We start from the raw sequence: 20634 nt of genomic DNA, 5'->3' as shown, positions 1-20634 counted from the left end.
TTCCGTACGACACGCCGACATCTCCCCTCTGCTCGATCTCAGCCTACTTATGTCTAGGCAGTACGGAGAAGCCCGCGAGGACTTTGCCGGCAGTCCAAGCCATCGTCGCGGAGAGCCACCTCCGGTATCCAGAGATCATTCGCCCGAATACTACTCAGGAGGGGGCGGGGATCCTTTGGTTCACTCCAAAGGTCCAGCGCCTGACACCGGTCCTTATGTATCTGGTGCCATCCCCCCCGAAGTAGCCAACGGTGCCGCGCGTTCATATTATGAACTGGACTCACCACTCTCACCTCGCGATACCAATGCTCTGCAACTACCGCAGCCACCGCAATACCGCCCACGTTCCGTCCCCCCAGCAGCTTTCGCCGTATCAAGAGGTCGTCCGTGCCCGCGATCACGCTCCCGCTCCCGTTCCCGTTCTCGCCACCGTCCCCGAACTCCGCTAGGCAAGGCGCGCCATGCTGTCGACCATACGTTCTCGAACTCTTCCTCGGGGATCGGCGTCGGTCTTCTCGGTGCCGTCGTTGGTGGTCTCGCTGCGCGGGAGGTTTCGGATGCGGCTTTGCGCAATCGCACCCACAAAGAGATAGAGAAGGGAACATATCATCCGCGATCACCACACGACACCGAGAAGGCGCGGGTGATATCTACGGTTGTCGGTGCTCTTGTCGGCGGGCTTGGAGCTAACGCACTTGAGAGGCGATTCGAATCTGCTCGTGAACGGGATCGTGTACAGCAAGCAGCCTGGGAAAGGAGATGGGGAAGGGACCGAGATCTTCCGCATCACGACACGAGCAGAGAACACGACCGCGATCATGGTAGGGGACGTCCATGTGCCCGACGCCACGATGACTGGGATGATGACTACAATCGCGATTATGACGGCCGCGTCCGGCGCGGTTGAGAACTTAGGATCTTTACCCCCAGAGGAACTGGTTCGTCTTGGTTAACCAATCTCTTGGGACGTTACTTTTCACGACGCAATGCATAATGACGATACTTTCTTTTGCTCTGGAAATGAGAAGTTCGCTGGGTTCTCATTTAGTTACAAATTACTGAAAATCACATATCCTCACTAGCCCCCTTTCCGTGTTTCTTCCTTCTTACCGGGTGTAAGTTTTTGAGAAATCTTTGTGCCGCGCCGTCGTGCGCTCAATTACGCAGAACTATCCGTACATCGTTTCTTCATTTGTCATAGCCTCAGCGGCTTGTAGTAACGTGTTGCCGCCGCCATAATGTGAGGGGAACCATATGATGAAACGTCCATTCTGGCACGTCTTCAGCCATGTCACTTTCCACCTGCTGAGGAAACCGCAGCCCATTATCGCCTGATTTTCTCTTCTCGTACCGCTTCAATGTACTCGTGCAGTTCTTGCCATAAGGACAAGGCTCGAGTGCGCTCCGCCAAACACGTTTAGTTATCGAACCGCAGTGCCTCGGAGTTGATATCGTAGCCATCAGGAATCAAATGAAGCCTACCGTATGGATCCATCCCCTCGGCCAGATCTTTCGAAGGCTCCCACTGTCTGTCTCCCTGCCCGTGGGGCAATGTCTTGGGTGTGTTGTCGCGGGCTAGCTTCTCTCGATAAGCTTGCTCCCTCTCCACGATGACTTTGAAGAACTGGGCTATCTCCGCAATCGCAATTTGCTGGGCTTCGGAGCATCCGATTGTATTGCATAGAGACTGCGAGTCAACCAACTGCTTCGCGATTACGGAATCTGGCTGGCAGAAAGTGCGAATACGGAGGGCTCGGGCGTTGACCTTCATCGCATGAAGAAGGCCTGCGATCTCCAAATGATTGCCTTGGCGACGTCCAAAGAAGCGGAACTCATCAATATGCAGATGAACAAGATCGAGCTGTGTCTCGAGGTCGTAGCGAAAGCCGACGACTCTGGGACGGCCCTTCTGGTTCCACCCATCTGCGATCTTTTTCAGCTTGTCCGGGTTCAGGCGGCCGTGGTTGAGCTCGTTCGTGATGTAGGAATGGAGGGCATTGCTGATGTGAAACTCGAGCTCGCAGTACAGAAGACTCTGCTCGCGAGGATCCAATGAAATTGTGATTCGCTTGACCTTCCCCTCTCTCTCTACATCTCGGACTTTGCGACTGGGCTTGCTCTCAGTCTATTCACATCTTAGCCAACATGCATACACTTGTAGAAGGCATCGCACTCACCATCTCTTTGGCAATCTTCTTCAGGCTGTCGAGCAGACCCGGCTTCTTGGGAGAGGTGTCCTTCTTCTTGCGGTCCGGAGATTTTTGGTCTGAAGATTCGTTCGGTCTCTCGAGCCATCCTTGCTCTCCAATCAGGGTCTTACCGGCAATCTTCTGCACGGGCAGGTCTTTGTAAGCAAAATAGGGTCTCAGAGGAGAATATAGCTGGCCAGCATCCATTGCAGGCTGTCTGAGGGCCTCAAGTCTACCCTTGGGGGGCGCCTGTCTCTGAGAAGCTACTCCACGACTATCGACATCAGGCGCACCAGTAGGGACGGTGGTGGTGTGCGGGTTCGAATTCTTCCAGCCGCTGTATGACTGCAAGACGCTATCGACTTGTTGAGAGGTATTCTTATGGATCCGCAGAGGACTAGGTTGTTCTGCGTCCCTCGAGTAGATTGATGAAGATTCTTCCTTGTCAGGAGTTGCTGGAGACGGGTTGTCTGAGGTTGGGGAAGATGCAGCAACCATGTCGTCACCATGGCCGACAAGAGTAGCGTACTGACGGCGATCCTCAATGTTGATCGGAGTAAGTGTATTCTGTCTACGACGCTCCGCAATGTTTGACGACATAGAACTCTTGGCCTTGTGAGTCTTGTGAGGTGATCGGGGCATCAGCTCCGAGAAAGTCGTGGAATCACTGTCATGACCCTTCTGTGCCATTTGATTAGTGGCCTGGCCGCTCTTAGCATACGCATGTGGCTCCTCCTGGTCGAGTGCTGCATGTGCTCGAGACGTGGCATGGGTGCTGGCGAAGTTGTTGTTACGTTCGGGTGACCCGGTTCTGGCTGTGTTACCAGCCCTGGCGCGACGAGAGGGCGACTCGCTCTTGCTCGCAAATCTAGCGATGTGTCAGTAGGGAGAAAGGTATCGCATTGCGACACCTACACGTCTGTTAATCTCTCGACCTGGTTCTCGGTCAAATTCAGATTGATCTGGACAGATTTGTTTGGTTTATGTCGCATAGGCGACGGAGATCCACGCTTCCTCGGTGATACCGGAATGAAGGTGCCCTGGATAGCAGAGGGAATCATCGTGCGGCCCTTCTTCTCCAGTTTGTCCGAATTGTGTGTCATGATGGGAAGATTAGTGGATGATGTGGTTGATGTGGTTGATGTGGTTGATGTTGTCGACCTCGCGTCTTTTTTGTGTAGTGTGCTGGTTAGAAAAGCCTCAGACCGAGGTCGAGACTCTTTTTGTTTGCTGAGGTTTTCGATCCGCGATCGAAAGGAGTCTTCGCGAAATTGGCAACCGCCCTGTTTGTCAAGCTGCGCAGGCGTCAAAGGCGCCTGTGGGGTGAAAGACCCAGGAAATGGCCCTACAAGCTCGGGATCCTCGAATCGACTGGTTCGAAGGTCTGCAATCCAAGCTTCTATCCGTTCTTGGAAAGATGATGGTTCTGACCAGATAGCTTTAGCAGGGGTCTGAAGCTAGAAAGGGCGTTGTGGACGGGATTTTGCAGACGTGATTTTCTTTCACACCAGATTTTTCGGGGCTGGTGAATATGTCGTTTTGTTTACGTACCTCGCTGTGGAAATACCGTCTCTAGTTCGACGTACTTGCTCACAGTGTTTTCTGCGGACCCCAGCGTTTCTTTCAGGGGACCAAGGCCTTGGGTGAATGAGCACGAATCCGTCCAGGAGTTGAGGAAAGAGCAAGTCGCTGTCACAATAAGCTTCAGCCTCTACGTACCTTCCAAAACTGGCTCGTCTTCCTGGCCGGCGGCACCGTTGTCCCAAAATGACTGTTCGTCACTGTAGTTTGAGCCAGTTTCTATCTCAGGCGATTTCTCATCTAAGCATATTTAGCTACAGTAGGCAGGCATGTACCTCTTCTATGACCTACGGCGAAATCTGCCTGTCTGTAAATTTGCACCACCAATGCCTTCTTGAGGTGAACCCTCAGCCTCCTTAAAGCTGTCCTCGGACGGAGAGTAGACCTGAATGCCATGTGCTGCAGGGGTATGACAGTCGCTCACAGGAGCTTGCGGTCTTGGCATGCTGTGTGCTCTTTGAGAACCGGCAGGAACGCGTCCTGATAGTGAACAATCGCTTGACACGTACGTATAAAATTCGGAGAATGATGGTTGGCGGTGTGCTATGTCTCAGGTATCAGCACTTCCTCATGCCTAAGTAAAGATCAGCCGGGAGCGACAAGAAGCACAACTCACCGGACTTAGTAGCTGTCTGATGCGACCACAGGCTCCGAAGGGAAGAAGTTCGAGCGTGAGATATCTTCTCTGATTGGTCACTTGAAGCCATACCGCTCGACCGGGACGGTCGCCCAACGTCACGGAGGACGGGCTGCTGCTTTGTGAACGTCAGCTCTCGAGCTTTTCCAAGCATCACTCCGGTAGGGAGACGTGAGAATCTCACATCATCGAGAGCACTATGAGATTGAAAGAGGCTCGAGTCGGCGGGTTTTGTCAAACGTGTCGGGCAGCGAAGTTGATCGAGCGATGGAGCATGCCGTAGTTTGTGGGTCTGGACTTCGACGATGCCGTGCGACAGGGTGTATCCTTGGATTCTCTGGCACCAGCCATCGACAACCAGGAACACGACGCTTTTCCTCGCCGTTGGCGTAGCCGACCGAGTCCTGCCACTTCTTGGGTCCTTGTCTAGGAGACAAGATAGCATGGAAGGCCGAACGAAAATTTGTTGGCGCTTGGGATTCGTCGACATTAGTGGCAGCCCCGCATTGCCTACGCACCATCCTCCGATGACCCGCGCGATTTGGCTCTGATGTCTTCAAGCTATTCCCATCGGCCATGCCATCATCCATGGCACCGTCTAGTCCAAACCAATTGTTGCTTGACGAAAAACTGTGCCTCCCTTCGCGTCTGGCCGGATCGCTATGCGCAATTCTGGGAAGCCTATCAACCACGGCGCTAACAACTGGAGGACTTGTATTTGGTGAGCCGAGCCCAGATATGGGGGTATCTAGCCCGAACCAATCATGGCCTCGTTGAGACCCTGGTGTTCTGACCGTTGAAGGAGTTTTCATGGCGACATAATGATGAGGGCTCGGAGCTTGGCAGGAAATCGACCGGCCGTTTGTACGGGTTTTGGCAGGCGTGGAATCCATGAAGATCCAACGATAATCAAGCCCACCATCAAAGCCAAGCTGAGGCGTAAACGGACCCCTAAACTCCTAGGATGGATCCATGAAACCCTCCGCCGCAGCTTCCACGAGCACTTTCCTGGCCTTTATGTCTGCCGTTGGCATGAGCTCACGGGATAAAGACGACGGCAAAGGTAACCCGTCAGCTACCAAGGAGAATTTCCGGGCGAAGATGGCGTGCGGTGTCATGCAGCCATCGGGAAGCGGCACCTGCTTTGGCTCGACAAAGTCGCGAATTGTTAGGACGGTATCAAGGCCAAATATGTTGGTAAGCCAGCTGCGGCGTTTGTTGTCTAGCCGCGCTTCGTTACCACTAGGTACGTGGGCAATGTGGTTCTTCCTGAAAGCTCGCAATAGAAGGCCTGCTTTGCTGTTCTTCGAGGCTTTGGCTTGACTTGTATCGGCGTTGACTATGTCATTGCTGCTTCTGTGATCTGACATTGGAAATGAAGCGGTTGTTGGTGTGACCTCCTCCTCTTTGATGAAACGACCAGCTTGGATGGTTCCCATATCCCATTGCATTTCGTGCAGCTCTTTGGGCTTTGGACTGCGAAAGGCACATGTACCACCCTCGCGAGTTGAAACGTACATGGTATGATCAATCATCCAGGCCTTACGACTGCGTATGCAGCTTGGTTCAATTGAGCTGGCGCGAGCCGAGAAATAGTGGTCTGAAAGTCTGATGGGATAGCGGCTTGAATGTTTCTGGCGCCATTCCACAAGTGTAAGCGTCGGACGTATGGACGTAGTGATTGTGGACATGTGTGGTATGTGAGGTAACTCGAGATTGGACTGCATGAGAATTGTCAGCAAGAGAGCCACTTGTCCCTGAGCTGTTGACTCACATGTCGGTTAAGATGGTCGTATTTCCAACGCTGGAATTCGGCTCCTGGATCATCGGAATGCTGGCAATCGATTTCGATCAATTCGTACAATACTCCCCCTGCAAGATCCAGATTTTCGTCTCCGAGGTGCTCGCGCAGAACTAGGAAAACCTGCAGATCATGAGTCTGTTAACAATTCGTAACGGCGTTGACTTCGGATTCTGGTGAATTACAAGTTGAACACCGTCGCGATACTGATAGTTGCGAGGGATATGTGCACAATATCTGACAAGGACATTGCGGCATTCTGGGACGATATGAGTATACGGCAACGTACAAGAGCGAGGTCCTGGAGAGATCAGTGGCCCAATGCTTACTTCCCTCGTCGTATCCATTTCGAGACAGGGTATCCTGAGTAAAGGCACTTGTCATGGCCTCCAACCTGTGCCGCCAGTCATCCTCGTCGGGCTCGGACTGCGGCATTGTCGGAGTCGAATTGACCCATGTCTGGAGACTGAGGCGATTTCGCATCTTTCGAGGCCGGCGAGATCTCCGAGAGTGGCCTAGGAAGCTCGGAGAATCTGCAATAAGAAGAATGCCCAGGACGAGGCAAGAGGCCTAGGTAAACTGCCCGGGTAAGACTCAATTCCAGCCTTAGTAGCGCAGACAACTGCGGGTGCTGTGTTTAGGAGAAGCCCGCAGATGTGGTGTAAGGAGTGACTAGCGCAGAGCGACTCCGATGTCCACGACATGGCCCGGACTACCTGCCTTAGAATATGTACGTGAACCAGGAAGGGTCGTGGCACTTTATGGTAACCTCCTTTGGGCAAGAGCGCCTCACCGTACCTAGGTAAGGTAGGCAGTCCACTAAACCAGGAAGGTCCACGTGGGTGGGAAAAAGAGCCTTTCCAGACAGGTCTTTCTGACTTGGTGAATCTAGTCTACATAACATTAAGGAGGACTTCTTTAAAAAGGATCATGATAAAACAGACGCTCCAAGTACTGTGCCGATGGTGACACTGGAATTCTTCGGTTGGTCCGGTCACTTGGCAGAAACTCTTGGTCCGAGATGAGGTTCACCCGGCCAGGTCCAGCCCGGGTGACCGAACCGACCTGGTTTTCAAAGGTTCAAAGCCGGCACCCCCGAGTAGTCGGATGTCCGATCATGATGACCGGCCGGTTGTCTTGGTTCACTTGACATTTCCGGCGCGCCATCTCATCGGTGGTGCATCCGTAGCTCGAGAGATGGCGTACGTACGTGTACGTGCCTTTCGGCTGGCCTTTGTGCCAGGTAGATCCCGTCTCTGGATGAGAGGCTAGCGCGCCCTGGCACCGGCCCAGTGCAAAATCTTCTGCGACGTTGGCGGGGCAAAGGCAAAGATACCACAGACGTTGTCAGGAGCCCAGAAAAGTGCGCAATTGGAGGGCTGCTGACCTGAATACAGACTTTGGAGGCTGTTGGTCTGTGGAAAGATAACGGGGACGTATTGGTGGGTGCTCGTGGGTGGCGGCATCGTGAGATGAGTAAGGCAGAGTAAACTGAAGTTGAGGCACCCAGACCATCCCCCACACCTATGGATGTACGGCGGTAAGGGAAGCGACACCGGAGACAGAGACATACGTGCTGGTCTACCGCCCCCCCCCCTCTTTCTTACTTTACGGTGTTTTGGTCGGCATCGTTGAGCGGGAAGCAAAGAGGGAAGACTCATTGGGCACTCGTGTCCGGACATGGTACGGGAATGTTTTTTCTTTTGTTTTTTTGTTCCACCTCGTGCCTGTGGACCCTTAAGGCCAGTGCAAATGAGGACGGATTACAGATTCGGATTCGCTACGTCCATTTCTCCACGTGCCTTCCATCCTCAGTGCCAGCGTGGCGGCCAGGCAGGGTAGGCTCGGTTTGGCGCATTCACAGCCGCAGCGTTTCCGGGCACTTTGGGGTGCAGCCCCCTTCCCCGCACTTGCCTCACTGCTTCTCCAACTTCCGGGAACCCCAAATGACTTGGCCCACACATGACTGCTGGGGCCTATCAAGCTGCTCCCATCGGCCTTCGCGGACGGCATCTCTCAGGGCAGTCCAGTGTTAAAGATCGGAGGTGGACAAAAGATACCTCCCGTGGACCTTCCCAAAGCACACGGCCCCACCACCGACTTGCCGACTCGACTTCCCGAGTCCCTTTTGTCGGGGCTGCGTTGCCCCAGGCAGGGATAGGCACCCAGCCAAAGTATCGAGACTCAATCTCATCCCCCAAATGCGCCACCCAGGCGCCCCTCCCTTTCCCCCCTGACGTGCCCTTTCCTGACTCTAGAGTCTCCATACCTACACGGATCGAATGAACGGCATGCCCTCTACCACTGCGAGCACTGCCCAACGAGATACTTCTGTTGCCTCAATGTGGGGATTTGGAGTTCCCGGCCTGTCTTGCCGTCCCCGTTCTGCTTACCGACTCTCTGTGCCGGCGAGCTTTTAGCATCTCGGTCCCCTTCGGATGAGTCTCACTGGATCCAGATCTCCCCGCGGGTCGTCAGTTACCCTAGTCGTCCGTTGATGTGGAAATTCTGCGCCAACCGGCCGGCTGCCATATATAACCTACATTCTTGCCTCCACGACTTCCTGTGCGTGTATTCTCGCGTGAATGCGTTCGTCCCTAAGTTCCTCTTCTCTTTTTCTACATCGCTTCTCCAAGTGCGTGCCACAGGCATCTGAGTACACAGTGAACTCTTGACAAGACCCCTACAACAGCACCACCCTACCTCTCAACTAATTCACATCATGGAAACCCAACCAGATCGCCAGTCGGGCTCGACGCTCTACGATATCGGTAAGGCCGACACTGTTTCCATCTCTCTAAGCGTATCTTCTGACAGAGAAAGTCATCGTTGGGGCTGGGCCCGTAGGACTCATGCTGTCGACTTGCTTGGCCAGATGGGGTTACAAGATCAAGCACATTGACAATCGAGCTGAGCCGACACCGACCGGAAGAGCGGACGGCATTCAGCCTCGTTCCTTGGATTTGCTCCGGAACATGGGTCTCAAATCAGCCATCATGGCCCACAAGCCAGCCAGAGTATACGAGGTTGCGTTCTGGGATCCCCCAAAGAATGGCACTGGAATCGCAAGAACGGGCACCTGGGCCAGTTGTCCGAGCTTTATCGACGCCAGGTATCCCTTCACAACTCTGTTGCACCAGGGCCACATCGAGCGAGTCTTCATCTCTGACCTCAACAAGAACGGCACTCAAATCCAGCGACCATGGACAATTACGGGGTTCACCTCCAATGAGGCAGAGAACCCAGAGTATCCTGTCGAAGTCCAGTTGGAGCACGTCGATGGTACTGCTCATGAAACTGTGCGCGCCAAGTATCTGTTTGGAGGTGAAGGCGCGCGTTCATTCATCAGAAACCAGTTGCAGATTGGCATAAAGCACAAGGACCCCATCTCCCACGTATGGGGTGTCATGGACGGCGTGGTCAAGACCGATTTCCCTGATATCAAGGCACGCTTCTAGGCATCATCATACTCGATAGAACGCTGGCTAACCGAAGTTAGATGAAATGCACCATCCACAGCAAGCATGGTTCTATCATGGTCATCCCTCGAGAAGACAACATGGTGCGCCTCTATATCCAGATTGCCTCCTCGACGGATCCCGATTTCGATCCCAGAAAGACAGCTACAGAAGAAGAAGTTCAGGAATCTGCGAAGCGAATCCTCCAGCCGTACAGCATCGAATGGGAGAGGACTGAGTGGTATTCAGTCTACCCCATCGGCCAAGGCATCTCAGACCGTTACACATTGGATCATCGAGTTTTCCTAGGGGGCGATGCTTGCCACACCCACAGCGTACGTCGGACTGTATCTGGGTTGCGTGACTGAAGTTACTGACAAATTACTGCAGCCCAAGGCTGGCCAGGGCATGAACACAGCATTTCTGGACGCCCAGAACCTGGCCTGGAAGATTCATGCAGTAGAAGCTGGTTTCGCCCATCGGGATATTCTCAAGACTTACGAGACCGAGCGCAGAGATGTCGCCGAGACGCTGCTCAACTTTGACAACAAGTATGCAGCACTGTTCTCGAAACGACCGCCGGCTGCCAGTGAAGTCGAGGCTGCTTCGGACAAGGCTATTACCGACGGCTCAGACAACGAATTCATTCAGACCTTCAAGGAGTCTTGCGAATTTACCAGTGGCTATGGTGTAGCATACAAGCCCAACTCTCTAAACTGGTCCGAATCACACCCGGCGAAATCACCTCTGATTCACCGCGAAGGTACTAAGCTTCGCACGGGACGGCTCTTCATGAATGCCGACGTGACAAGAGTTGTCGATGCCAATGTTGTTCACCTGGAGCAAGAGGTCCCTTTGAACGGTTCATTCCGTATCTTCATATTTGCTGGCAAGCCTTCGGTCACGAAGGCTGCCCTGAAGGACTTCGCCAGCCACATGAACAACAAGCGGTCGTTTTATGCCGCATACGTCAGAGACGACGTTGACAGCGTCTCTCATCACGAGAAGCACAACCCACACAGTCTCTTCTTCACCATTTGTACCATATTTGCCGCCAGCAGAAGCAGCATCGAGATTTCGCGCGATGTCCCGGATGTAATCGGACGTTACCGCGAGCACGTCTACGCAGACGACAGATGGGACCGCCGTCACTTGGACGCCAAGGCAGCGGCCCACGCCAAGATGGGGTTGGACGAGGAAAGGGGTGGTGTTGTTGTCGTGCGCCCAGACGGATACGTAGGCATGGTTGCAAAGTTGGTGGAGGGTAGCGGCACGGTCGACGCACTAAACGAGTACTTCAGCACCTTCTGCACGAAGAAGCTAGGAGAGACTCTTGCCCAGCTTTGATTCATGTAGAGGCCGGCGGCGTTTGAATGAGGAGGAATTCTTGATTGTTGTAAATAACTCGGAGCAGCGACATGCTGCCCTTGATGAGGGGCGAGAACCCGTGAGGTGCGCAGTCGGGACACTTGGATGAATATGTGGCCTGCGATCAGTACCAATTAGAATTTTGTATCTCTACTGGACCCTTCGACTCTTTTCCAACTCGTGCATGTTCTTATCCGCGCGCACTGCAGTTGCTTTGGTCTCTACCTTATCTTAATTGTTGTCGGAATGCATTCAAGTCACTGCAGCACCTATCCATACCTGGTAGGTAAGGTGTCAGTTGGTGTGAGATGATCGAATGAACCTAAGCAAAAACGCAGGTACCTAGGTACGCTGTAAGGTACCTTAGCGCGTGGGCGGTCCCCACGCATCTGCATGCCACGGGGCACCGGTTGAAGGTTGAAGGACGGAAACACTGAAGCTGCGTCGGAGCGTTCAGTGAGCAGCACCCCGGTAATCCACCCCCGGGCCATGCCCAGCCTAGGTACCTACCTAGACACTTCCATTAGGTAGGTACGCTGTACCTTCTGTATGGTAGGTACCTAATTAGGTCAGTGGAGGTCTTTGACTCTCGGCGTAGGTATGGAAGGCTACCTGCCTACCCACAAGCAGGAAGGCACCTACCTAGGTGGTCATCTAGGTAGGCAGGGTACCTAGGTAGTACCTACTTTACCTTTCTCTACCTAAGGTAGGCCTGGTGGTTTCCTGAGCTACCAAAAAATGTAAGTTGCACCCAGTGGTGACTCTTTCCTCAAATCACCAACTTCATCACCAGGCTGTCCCCCGATGGGGATTTCGCGACTGCTGTTCCTTCCCCAACCGCGACCGCACCCTCTTCCGACGAACTTTCAGAAGATATCAAGCATCTTTCAATTCTTCAGCCCGTGCGCTTGCCCTCCATTTCGCGATCCACCACCGCCATCTCCAATAATTCCGACGCAGACAACAATAACAACACAAGCCTCAACTCGCCGCCGCCCCTACTGTCCGGTCTTACCAGACGCCGCGCCAAATTCATTGTAAAGCTCCGGCGTTTCTTTCGCCCCTCACACCTTTCACGTTTTCAGTTCCTCGCATCTTTAGCCCTTCCCATGACACCATGTCTCCTGCTCAGCCATTCTGTCATGCTACCTGCAAGCTAACAGCCATGAAGCAAGACAACTCTCAGCATCGTCGTCGCCGCCCTCGTCCTCACGGTTTCTTGCGAAAACCAACCGATTTCCTCGAGCGCTGTGCTTCACGGGCGCAGATCCAACCTTCCGCATTCGAATACCTCTGGCACCCATACCCGGTTCCCGGTTCTGCTCTTCTCTACAACCCTGGTCTTGACTCCCGCGACCCCCTCGCTGGCTGCGTAATTCCTAGCCAGCTGAAATGCTACGTCGGCGGCCACTATAAAACAGAACGAACGGGTCAACCCAGCTTGCGCAGAGGTGCAACATTAGCGAATCTCACGGTCCGGAAGACTAGCTGCGATACCGAGCGCACACCAGACGAACCAAAAAGCGCCGAGTCAAAATCCTTTGAGGGCCACGAACAGCCGAGACGTGGTCGGAATAGGTTGATTCTTTTACCGCCTTCCAGGAGGAAAAGCATTTTCCGCTCTGCGGCAACACCGACGAGCACGTCGCGCAAGCGCCGGGCTCAAGACTCCGAGTGGGATTTGATCGCAGGCATTGCCGACCAGGCCCAATTTGAGGAGGACTCAGCCAATCGACAAATTCCCCTGGGCCTGAACAAGCAGGGCGTTGGTCACTCCTCCACCTTCAGCCCGTGGACAGTGGTTAACAAAGCGCAGAGAGCCACTGGCCATACGGCTTGGCTGCTTGATACCATGACATCAGTTCGCGGTGCAGTAACCAAAGTTTCCAACAGCATTGCTGGCTACGGTACGCTGCCGATCAAGACTATTGCTTGTACTGGAGTCTGACCCGTACTTAGTTTATCCCCGCAACTATAATGCAGTCGAGCTTCGCTCCCGCGACGAACAGAGTGGCAGCATCACCACCAAACGGATAAAACTGGAATCTCATACGGACTCAGCTAGCACCGAGAGCTCACGAGATGAGCAGCGAGGGGCCGAACCGCAATCTCCAAAGACAAACCTTGTTTGGGTTGACGAATCCACAAGAACGGCGAATTGGCATCAAGTTGCTCTGCTCGTACGAGCGTTAAGAGATATCGACCGCCGTATCCAGAAAGGCCGTGCGAGAGAGAGGACCAGCTCACCTAGCTCTCGACCGGATGACGAACCCCGCTCCCGACGACTTTACGCTCTAAGCGCTAATCTGAGGACTCTTCAGCAGACTGCGGCGATTCTTGAGCATATTTACTCCCATACGTTCCTGGTCAGGTTGAAGGAGATGTCAAGGCTTCCGCAACCGACAATGGACTACGCAACAAACCCGGATGAGTACCTCGCCATCTCAGCAGCAAAGCTATTTCTCGATGACTTGCCTGATGAGTGTGCCTCGTCTTTAATCGAGGCAGGGGTTACACCAAGGGTCATCAAAGGGGTCAGCGCTGACTTGAATGCCATCGTAACGCAGAAACCAATGCCTGGGCTAGTTCACAAAGCCGGCTTTGTTGGCAAGATGATGAAGTTCTTTCGAGGGCGCGATAGTTTCGGCGTCGACTCTACGGATTATGTCATGCCTGGCAGTTTCCCCAGCAACTTTCCAGATACACGGAAGAAGGAGCCGGCAGTCTCGGAGGCGAGTAACATTGCGGTTGGTTCTGAGGAGCGGCAATCGAAGGGAAACCCGCCAAAGGCATTTATGCCGGTCACGGAAACGGATACCTACGCTTACATTCGAGAGCACCTTGCTGAGATGGAAACGAAAGGAAAGCCTTCGCACACGCAAACGACGATTGAAGGGACTTCTGATGATCCTGTACCCAAGGGGATCATAAGTCCAATCTCCAAGAGAGACAAGTCGTCACCAGCATTGAAGCGCTTACAGAAATCGCGAGGATTGAAGAGGGTGCACTTCTCTTCCCCATCGAAGCAATCCTTGCCGTCTCCAGGCAAACCCACTGGCTTCCTCTCCAAGTTCTTTCGCTCTCGCGCCGAATCAAGCATAGGCTCTCAAGTTCGGAAGGATGAAGCCGAGAGTTTCCTCGGTGGGACACAGGCTGACGGATCACCCGACAGTCGAAGGTCTGAGGTCACAACCCAGGATCCAGAGACTGAAGCGGAGTCAGACAACACTTCCGAAGACACCGAAAGCGAGGATACCATGGCTAGATATAGGCCCAGGCTTGTGCAACATCTAAACTCGTCCATCAGAGGCCACAAGTTGAGAGCTCTCTCCGATGACAGCAAGCCCCCAAGAGTTCCTACAAGATCGCCGAGCCCCCCGACATTGGCTGGGTTGAGAATTTCGGATGATAAGGAAGGAGAATTAGATGACCTGAGCGCTGCCTTGCAGTTGATGCTTGATGAGGGCGAAGCACAACGACGTGCCGAGGAAGGCAGAAAGGCCAAGGAGGCGGAGGAAGAAAGGCTGCAACGAACGGGAGGCCTTCGCGTCCCCAAGAAGCGATTAGTCAAGTCGTTGTCGACATATTGGGCGGCAAAAGTGCAAGACAGTATTCATGCAGACCCCCAGCAGGTGCTCGCTAAAACGGCCGAAAATGTTGACCTCAGGCGACACGACTTCCTGAAGGTCGTTCCGGAAACCGAATGGCTTAACGACGAAATCGTTAACGGCTCGCTGCTATGGCTGGATCGATATGTCAATGAAGCGGCAGGCGCAACCGATGTCAAGTCAACGAAGAGGGTATGCCTCGCCATGAACTCATTCTTCTATAAGAGACTAGTGGACAACGGTGTTCAGAATACTGAAAGGGCGCTGCGACGGTACGGGGTTACGAAGGCTACTTTTCTCAGCCTTGAGACGATCCTCATGCCCATCTGCAGCGGCAATCATTGGACATTGCTGGTTGTTCGGCCACAAAAGCGAACAGTTTCACACATGGATTCACTCAACCCGCGAGGCACATCGACACATACCAAGAGAGGTCTAGCATGGGTGCAGGCGGTTCTTGGAGACGACTTCAAGGCAGACGAGTGGCGCGTTGTAAAGCACGAGGCGCCAGAGCAAGACAACGGGTACGACTGCGGCGTGTTCACCATCACCAATGGCATATGTTTGGCGTTGGGCCTCAACGCCATCGACGCATACTCGAAGGATGAGCTACCACTTCAGCGCCGTAGAATCGCAGCGATGCTATTGAACAAAGGGTTCAAGGGCGACTTTGATCTAGCCGACCTCTGAGTTCTTACTAACGGGTTTAGAGTCCCGGTCGTTTGACTGGACTGGATGGAGGGGTGGTCAATATTTTGAATGTGTTGAGGACCAAACTGTTGTGTCGTCAAACGGACGGGTAGAGAGAAGATGGAAATGATGAGGGGCGACATGGGGGTGCCGTCTTTTTGCTTCTGACAAGTTGGTCAAAGGGACAGGTCAAATGGCGTGGAAAAAGCTGCTTGGAGTTCTTGGGATACCACATAGAAACCGATTCACGTTTCTCCTGCAATGTTTCGAATCGAATTTCATGGCCTTTCGCATTCCACCCTCGCCTGTAGCGGACTGGAGGTTAAATTTGATCAGTTGCTTGGTTATAACCGTCCTGAATTACGTGAATGATGGGCAAACAAACTAGTGCCGCCGATACAGATAACCAATGCTCTCTACGGTCCCCTTCCACCTTGTTTACCATACACAATCCATGGAAGCTCGAGCATTGAACGGGACGCAAAAGCTCGGCTGGCAAATACTGGACCACTTTGAGACGGCTTCGAGCCGACGAATGCAACAGAGATTGGGTGTGTTTGTTTGCAGGGCAGGCGGTTTCAGGTGCGGAAGCTAAGCGACGACCAATACATCTCTGCGCGACCAACGGCTGCAACGCTGCCCCTCAACGAGCTGGGCTCATTGGGACGGACCATGGGCTGGCCGCAAGAGAATTCCGTCGTGTTCGCCAAGCGTGACCCACGATCTGCCCAGGGTTCAGATGTTCCGTCGGCCGTCTTGACACAAGTCGAGGCAGCTGCCAAGAGGCGGGAAGAGGTGGGCTCGGGTTCCGAAGATTCAGCGACTCAGGCAGGTGCATTGTTGAAGCGTTTGGCGCTCCCGAGGTGGCGGCATGTAAGTCAGAGATGAGAGACGCGGAACGAGAAGAAGGGACTGGCCGAGAGGGGAGAGGGGGGGAAAGAAAAAAAAAAAGGGAGAAAGGAAAAAGAAGAAGAAAAACAGGGGCCGTTGGGAGGCACGGCAAGGGCAGCTGGTGGAGTGTTGCGCGGCGGCCACTCCGCGCCGGAGAGGGAAGATGTTGTTTTTTTACGTCTTGGACAGATGTTCGCAGTTATTGACGGCTATTCTCTCGAGACAGGATCAGGTACGGAGAGGGACGGAAGACAGGCGGATCTCTGGGGATGCGCATGGGGGGGATCTGCTTGATGTTGCTGCAGATCGCGTTGAATATACCACTCCGTCTCAACCCGGCGTGGGAAAGATTGGGAGGACAGGGCAGGGCGCAGATGGAGTCTGCGCAATGGGTGGCCCGCGCCCGCGTGATGAGGTTATCGTCGGACCACAACCAACACTCGATTGAGGTGGACCTTGCAAACCGAGCCGAGGGATTCGGTTCACGAAACGACGACACATTCTAGCGGCGGCAGCGACTGACAGTTGTTCAGAAAAAATTCAGGTTGAAAGTGGGGAAAAGCGGATGGGAATGGAGACGAAAGTGAGGTCAACACGCGACGGACGGGCAGCGGTGCGGTGTTGGCGAGTCGCGCGGGCTGCTACTGTTGGACGACAAGACGGCGTTGGACGAGAATGATATGCTGAGTATCAACTCAGGTAAGCGGCGGGAGCATTACCTTAAGAGTCAATGCGCGGGGAATACAGGATTTGACTGGCCAAGTTTGCGGCAGGCAGGACCTTTTTCTGAAGGGATGGCTTGAGATGAAGAGTCAGAAGGGTCGCTGTCAGAGGCAGAATATTCTGCTTGGGCAAATGATACTTGTCGCGGGCCCGTCCATCATCACCGGTCGGGCATCCCTGAGAAGCCCTCACATCCAGCATGGCAAACATGGCATGAACAGATTTTGCTCGTTTGCTGCACTGAATCGGAATGCTGAACCGCGCGGGCGGATGCGGATATTGCGAGGGTGAGGTGAGAGCGCAACGTGGCGCGGTCCCAGATTCGGGTTTCCGGCGAGGCCGTGGGCGCTACGGGAAATTTCCAAAGTGGTGAGTGTGACCGTGGTCGTCGTCGCTGGGCCCTGGTCTGGTTGCATCACTCAGGGATTTCCCCGTCTGAGCGGCAACGAGTGACTGCACTGCATGGCTCGTCTTGCCCACAACTCTTGGTCCATGTTGCCGTTCCCTTGATCAGTCGGAGGAGGTGGTGGTCGTGGCGGTTGTGGTGGTCGTGGTCATGGGCGTGAGAGTGGGCTGAGTGTGCGCGCGTGTGTTTGGCGCTGCGTCAGTGAAGTTGTGTTCCACCCGCAGCCACCCGGGCACCGTTCCAGCAGGGAGTGCCTGGCCGCTCCAGAGGAGGGTCAGTGGGAGGCAGCTGCAGGACAGGGGTTCCGCACTAGACCGAGAGGGGCAGGGTTCTAGAAGCATGGAAGCCTTCCACCCGTGGCACCCATCCACTCTGTTCCATGCATGGAAGATTCTTTATGTGTTCCTTCCTTCGGACCACGGCGATGTCAAGCAGAGCAGCAAGTACGTTTCTTACATACGATACATACATGGACACCATAGTATATAGATAGATACTACATCCCTTCCGTCGGTCGTTGTCCGGCTGGCCATCCTTGGCGCAAAGGCTCTGATGGTCATGGCCTGGACTCGGCCACTCCAATTTTCACTTTGGCATTTCTGCGTCTGTGAATCCGATGGTGCGGTGTAGCTTAGGGCCCCTCTAAACAGCGTTTGTTGATCGTCTGAGGGAGCCCAGTCCCGCACACCGATCCGTTTGCTTGCTTGGGTAGGTAGGTGGAATCAAGCCGACCTTCTGCTGTCGTCGTCGTCCAGGTCGTCGTCGCCGTCGTCGTCGTCGTCGTCGTCGAGACTCGGGCAGGCTCAGTCAACCCCGGAATCGCGTCAAGAACCCTTCCGACACGCAGTCTGAACCAGAACCAGAAGCCCCAAAGTGACGGGCCGGGTGACGCTTGTGAACGTGGAACCCACTCAAGGTCGTCCGTTAGGTACGGAATCGCCGTTGGGCTGCGCCGCATCCCGTTCACGACTGCAGCGAAACACCACGCAGCCCTTTGCATGCATGGCCTGGGCATTCGACATGCACAACATACCTCAACGTCGACGCCTGAACCTCGCCGAGCGCTTTGCCATACATACCTGTACCCAAGATTATACGCCAGTGAAGCGGTCCTACGGATGCACACGGCATGCCTGCCATCGGGTAGCCCTGCTTACCTCATTTCGCCATCCATCTGTGTTCCAGCAGATCCCGTAGCCCGCGCCAAGGACTGTGCTCAGCGCCCGCAGAAACTTGACCACATTCTCATCTCAACCTGGCGTCGTGAAGCAATTCCCGACTCCAGCCATTTCTGAACCCTGGCATTGCATTCATTCATTGTCCGCCACAAACAAGGCCAGCTTGCACCCATCCATCACCGCAACATGTCCACAAAACGTGACTGTCCGACGGTGGCAAGCCTCATCGCAAACGGTCGGGAGATGGCATGATCAAGGCCCTAGCTCGTACACGTGGACACAGCCACAGTAGCTGACTGTTTTGTTAACCTGCCCAACAAAACCAAAGTGGCGGGGGGAAACCGAAACCCCGCCAACGTTGACCACCGCAATCATACCAGCACAATGTGGGGTACAGCGTGGCCTTGATACGGACTACGCAAGTGCTTGCATAGAGTCAGCCAAAGAGATTTGGACGCCAAGATCGAATCAAGCCCAAACTATTTCGTACACGGTCTCCGAAAACAGGTAGATGACCATCCATCGTGCCAGGTTCATTGTCGTCTTGTCTCTGGCTGATCAACGCAGAAACCAGTATGCCAACCAGACCCAGGAAGCAGATACCCTACTAGCCTTTTTCTCCACGTTCCTCGAATGTCTTTGCTTATCTTACAGTCTGCCATTGGCCTCGTTGTAATGATCGACGGCTTATTGCATTCGGACGGCTGCAACTGCTACTGCAACTGCACCTGCAACTACAGATGCAACCCTCCGGTAGTACGGCAATCTACATTTGAGTCGCGCAGAAGAGGAAAACGGCTGGCTACACTCCTTTTCCCTCTGCCATGCATGTTAAGCCTGATGAAGGGCCTTACAAAGCCTCCATAGGTTCGGGCGGTCTCTGTACTTTGCTTGTTTACCGTGTTTACTACTCGCCCAATCATTATTCTCATTGAGTGCGTGGAGAACAAGCCGGGTTTGCCGTGGCATGAAGTTGCCACGGCGTGTGTACTGCGATGTATGCGGACTAGTGACATGCCAGTCCGAACGATCGTCGTTTAACAGGTTATGTGTTGTATCAAGCCTAGAGGTGGATGTCGGTCTCACCAGCCACATCTTCTGTCATATTTGCTCCTTGTTTGCGACCAACGATACCACACCAATGCAATTCCCCCCCTTTCTGTTAAGCGCCAACGCCCGCCGCCACCACTGCTGATGAGTGTCGTCTTTCCTGCCCAAGGAGTGGCTGAACCCAGATACTACCCTCCGTCTGCGTCCGACCCTACATCATCGTCACTGCCCCATGCTATCACCGCAAACCCTTGCCAAGCCCTTGCGTACGTATATTGCGACCGCAGACGGCCGGGGGTGATCTGTCGATTTCTTTTAGCGAGAGAGACGAAGAGAGAGAGGGGGAGGGACAGAGAAAGACCAGATGGTTCGTAGAGCCGATACAATGAACCCCGCGACGGCAGTGGTTCTGACTTGTCGCTTCCACACAAATCTCCGCAAAGACCATGATGTGAGGGACCCATCTCCTTCGTCCGATGATGTGACGACCATAATTTCATGGCACATGTTCATGCTGAGCCCGTGAGACAGAGCTTCAGCCACAACACCTTCTCGAAGCTTTCCGTTACCTTTCCCCCCCTGCAAATGCCGTCATTTTGTCTGTGAACAGAACGTCTCAAATCATCTTGACCCGTCACAAACAACTGTCACCCCCCATCTCATCGTTGGTATCGTCAACTTTGTTCACATCCGAGGTTCCACTCTGATCTCCGTCTTGGCCGCTGCTGGTGCCATGATTCGGATGAATCGCCGCGGCGGCCGTAACTCTAATGCTTTTTTTCTTTTTTTCTTTTGGTCTCTCCCCATCCCCTCGGCTGTACACATGCTGGGGGCAGGGGGTAAGGAGGGGATATGCAGTATCCGTAGACACTCTGACCTTTGAGGCTCAGCGTTGCTTCCGCTGCTCTCAAGAGCCAGTTTAATGGGGGTGCCCCTGGTTAGCCCCCAACTTCCTTCGCGGGCCTCTTTCCCCATCATAACTTGACCCCGGCACATCTGGCTCAGGTGATTTGCCAAATCCGAATACTGTATGTTACAACACGCGGTCATCGCA

At 53.9% G+C, this 20634-nt stretch overlaps 4 protein-coding genes across 4 annotated transcripts; 2 read left to right on the top strand and 2 right to left on the bottom strand.

Annotated features, from left to right (window-relative positions):
- Positions 1–1417: 1417 nt before the first annotated feature.
- On the bottom strand, positions 1418–3292 carry CGCA056_v003195 (uncharacterized protein; the record flags this gene model as incomplete). Its single annotated transcript, XM_037318452.1, has 3 exons — positions 1418–2125; positions 2178–3057; positions 3105–3292. 3 exons carry the CDS (start codon positions 3290–3292, stop codon positions 1418–1420), a joined length of 1776 nt encoding a protein of 591 aa, XP_037183159.1.
- Positions 3293–5366: 2074 nt separating this feature from the next.
- On the bottom strand, positions 5367–6643 carry CGCA056_v003194 (uncharacterized protein; the record flags this gene model as incomplete). The annotated part of the gene is made up of 4 exons (XM_037318451.1): positions 5367–6128; positions 6182–6331; positions 6394–6467; positions 6538–6643. The coding sequence occupies 4 exons, from the start codon at positions 6641–6643 to the stop codon at positions 5367–5369; spliced, it is 1092 nt and encodes a 363-aa protein (XP_037183158.1).
- Positions 6644–8930: 2287 nt separating this feature from the next.
- fmpF (Aromatic hydroxylase fmpF) lies at positions 8931–9666 on the top strand (the record flags this gene model as incomplete). Its single annotated transcript, XM_037318450.1, has 2 exons — positions 8931–8979; positions 9032–9666. 2 exons carry the CDS (start codon positions 8931–8933, stop codon positions 9664–9666), a joined length of 684 nt encoding a protein of 227 aa, XP_037183157.1.
- Positions 9667–12151: 2485 nt separating this feature from the next.
- ESD4 (Ubiquitin-like-specific protease ESD4) lies at positions 12152–15332 on the top strand (the record flags this gene model as incomplete). Its single annotated transcript, XM_037318449.1, has 2 exons — positions 12152–12941; positions 12994–15332. The coding sequence occupies 2 exons, from the start codon at positions 12152–12154 to the stop codon at positions 15330–15332; spliced, it is 3129 nt and encodes a 1042-aa protein (XP_037183156.1).
- Between the last annotated feature and the right edge of the window lie 5302 nt (positions 15333–20634).

Source organism: Colletotrichum aenigma, assembly GCF_013390185.1.
Source record: "Colletotrichum aenigma strain Cg56 chromosome Unknown KSG_Cg56_contig02, whole genome shotgun sequence".
NCBI lineage: Eukaryota > Fungi > Ascomycota > Sordariomycetes > Glomerellales > Glomerellaceae > Colletotrichum > Colletotrichum aenigma.
Note: the sequence above shows the minus strand (reverse complement) of the source record. Positions and strands in the feature narration are given on the sequence as shown.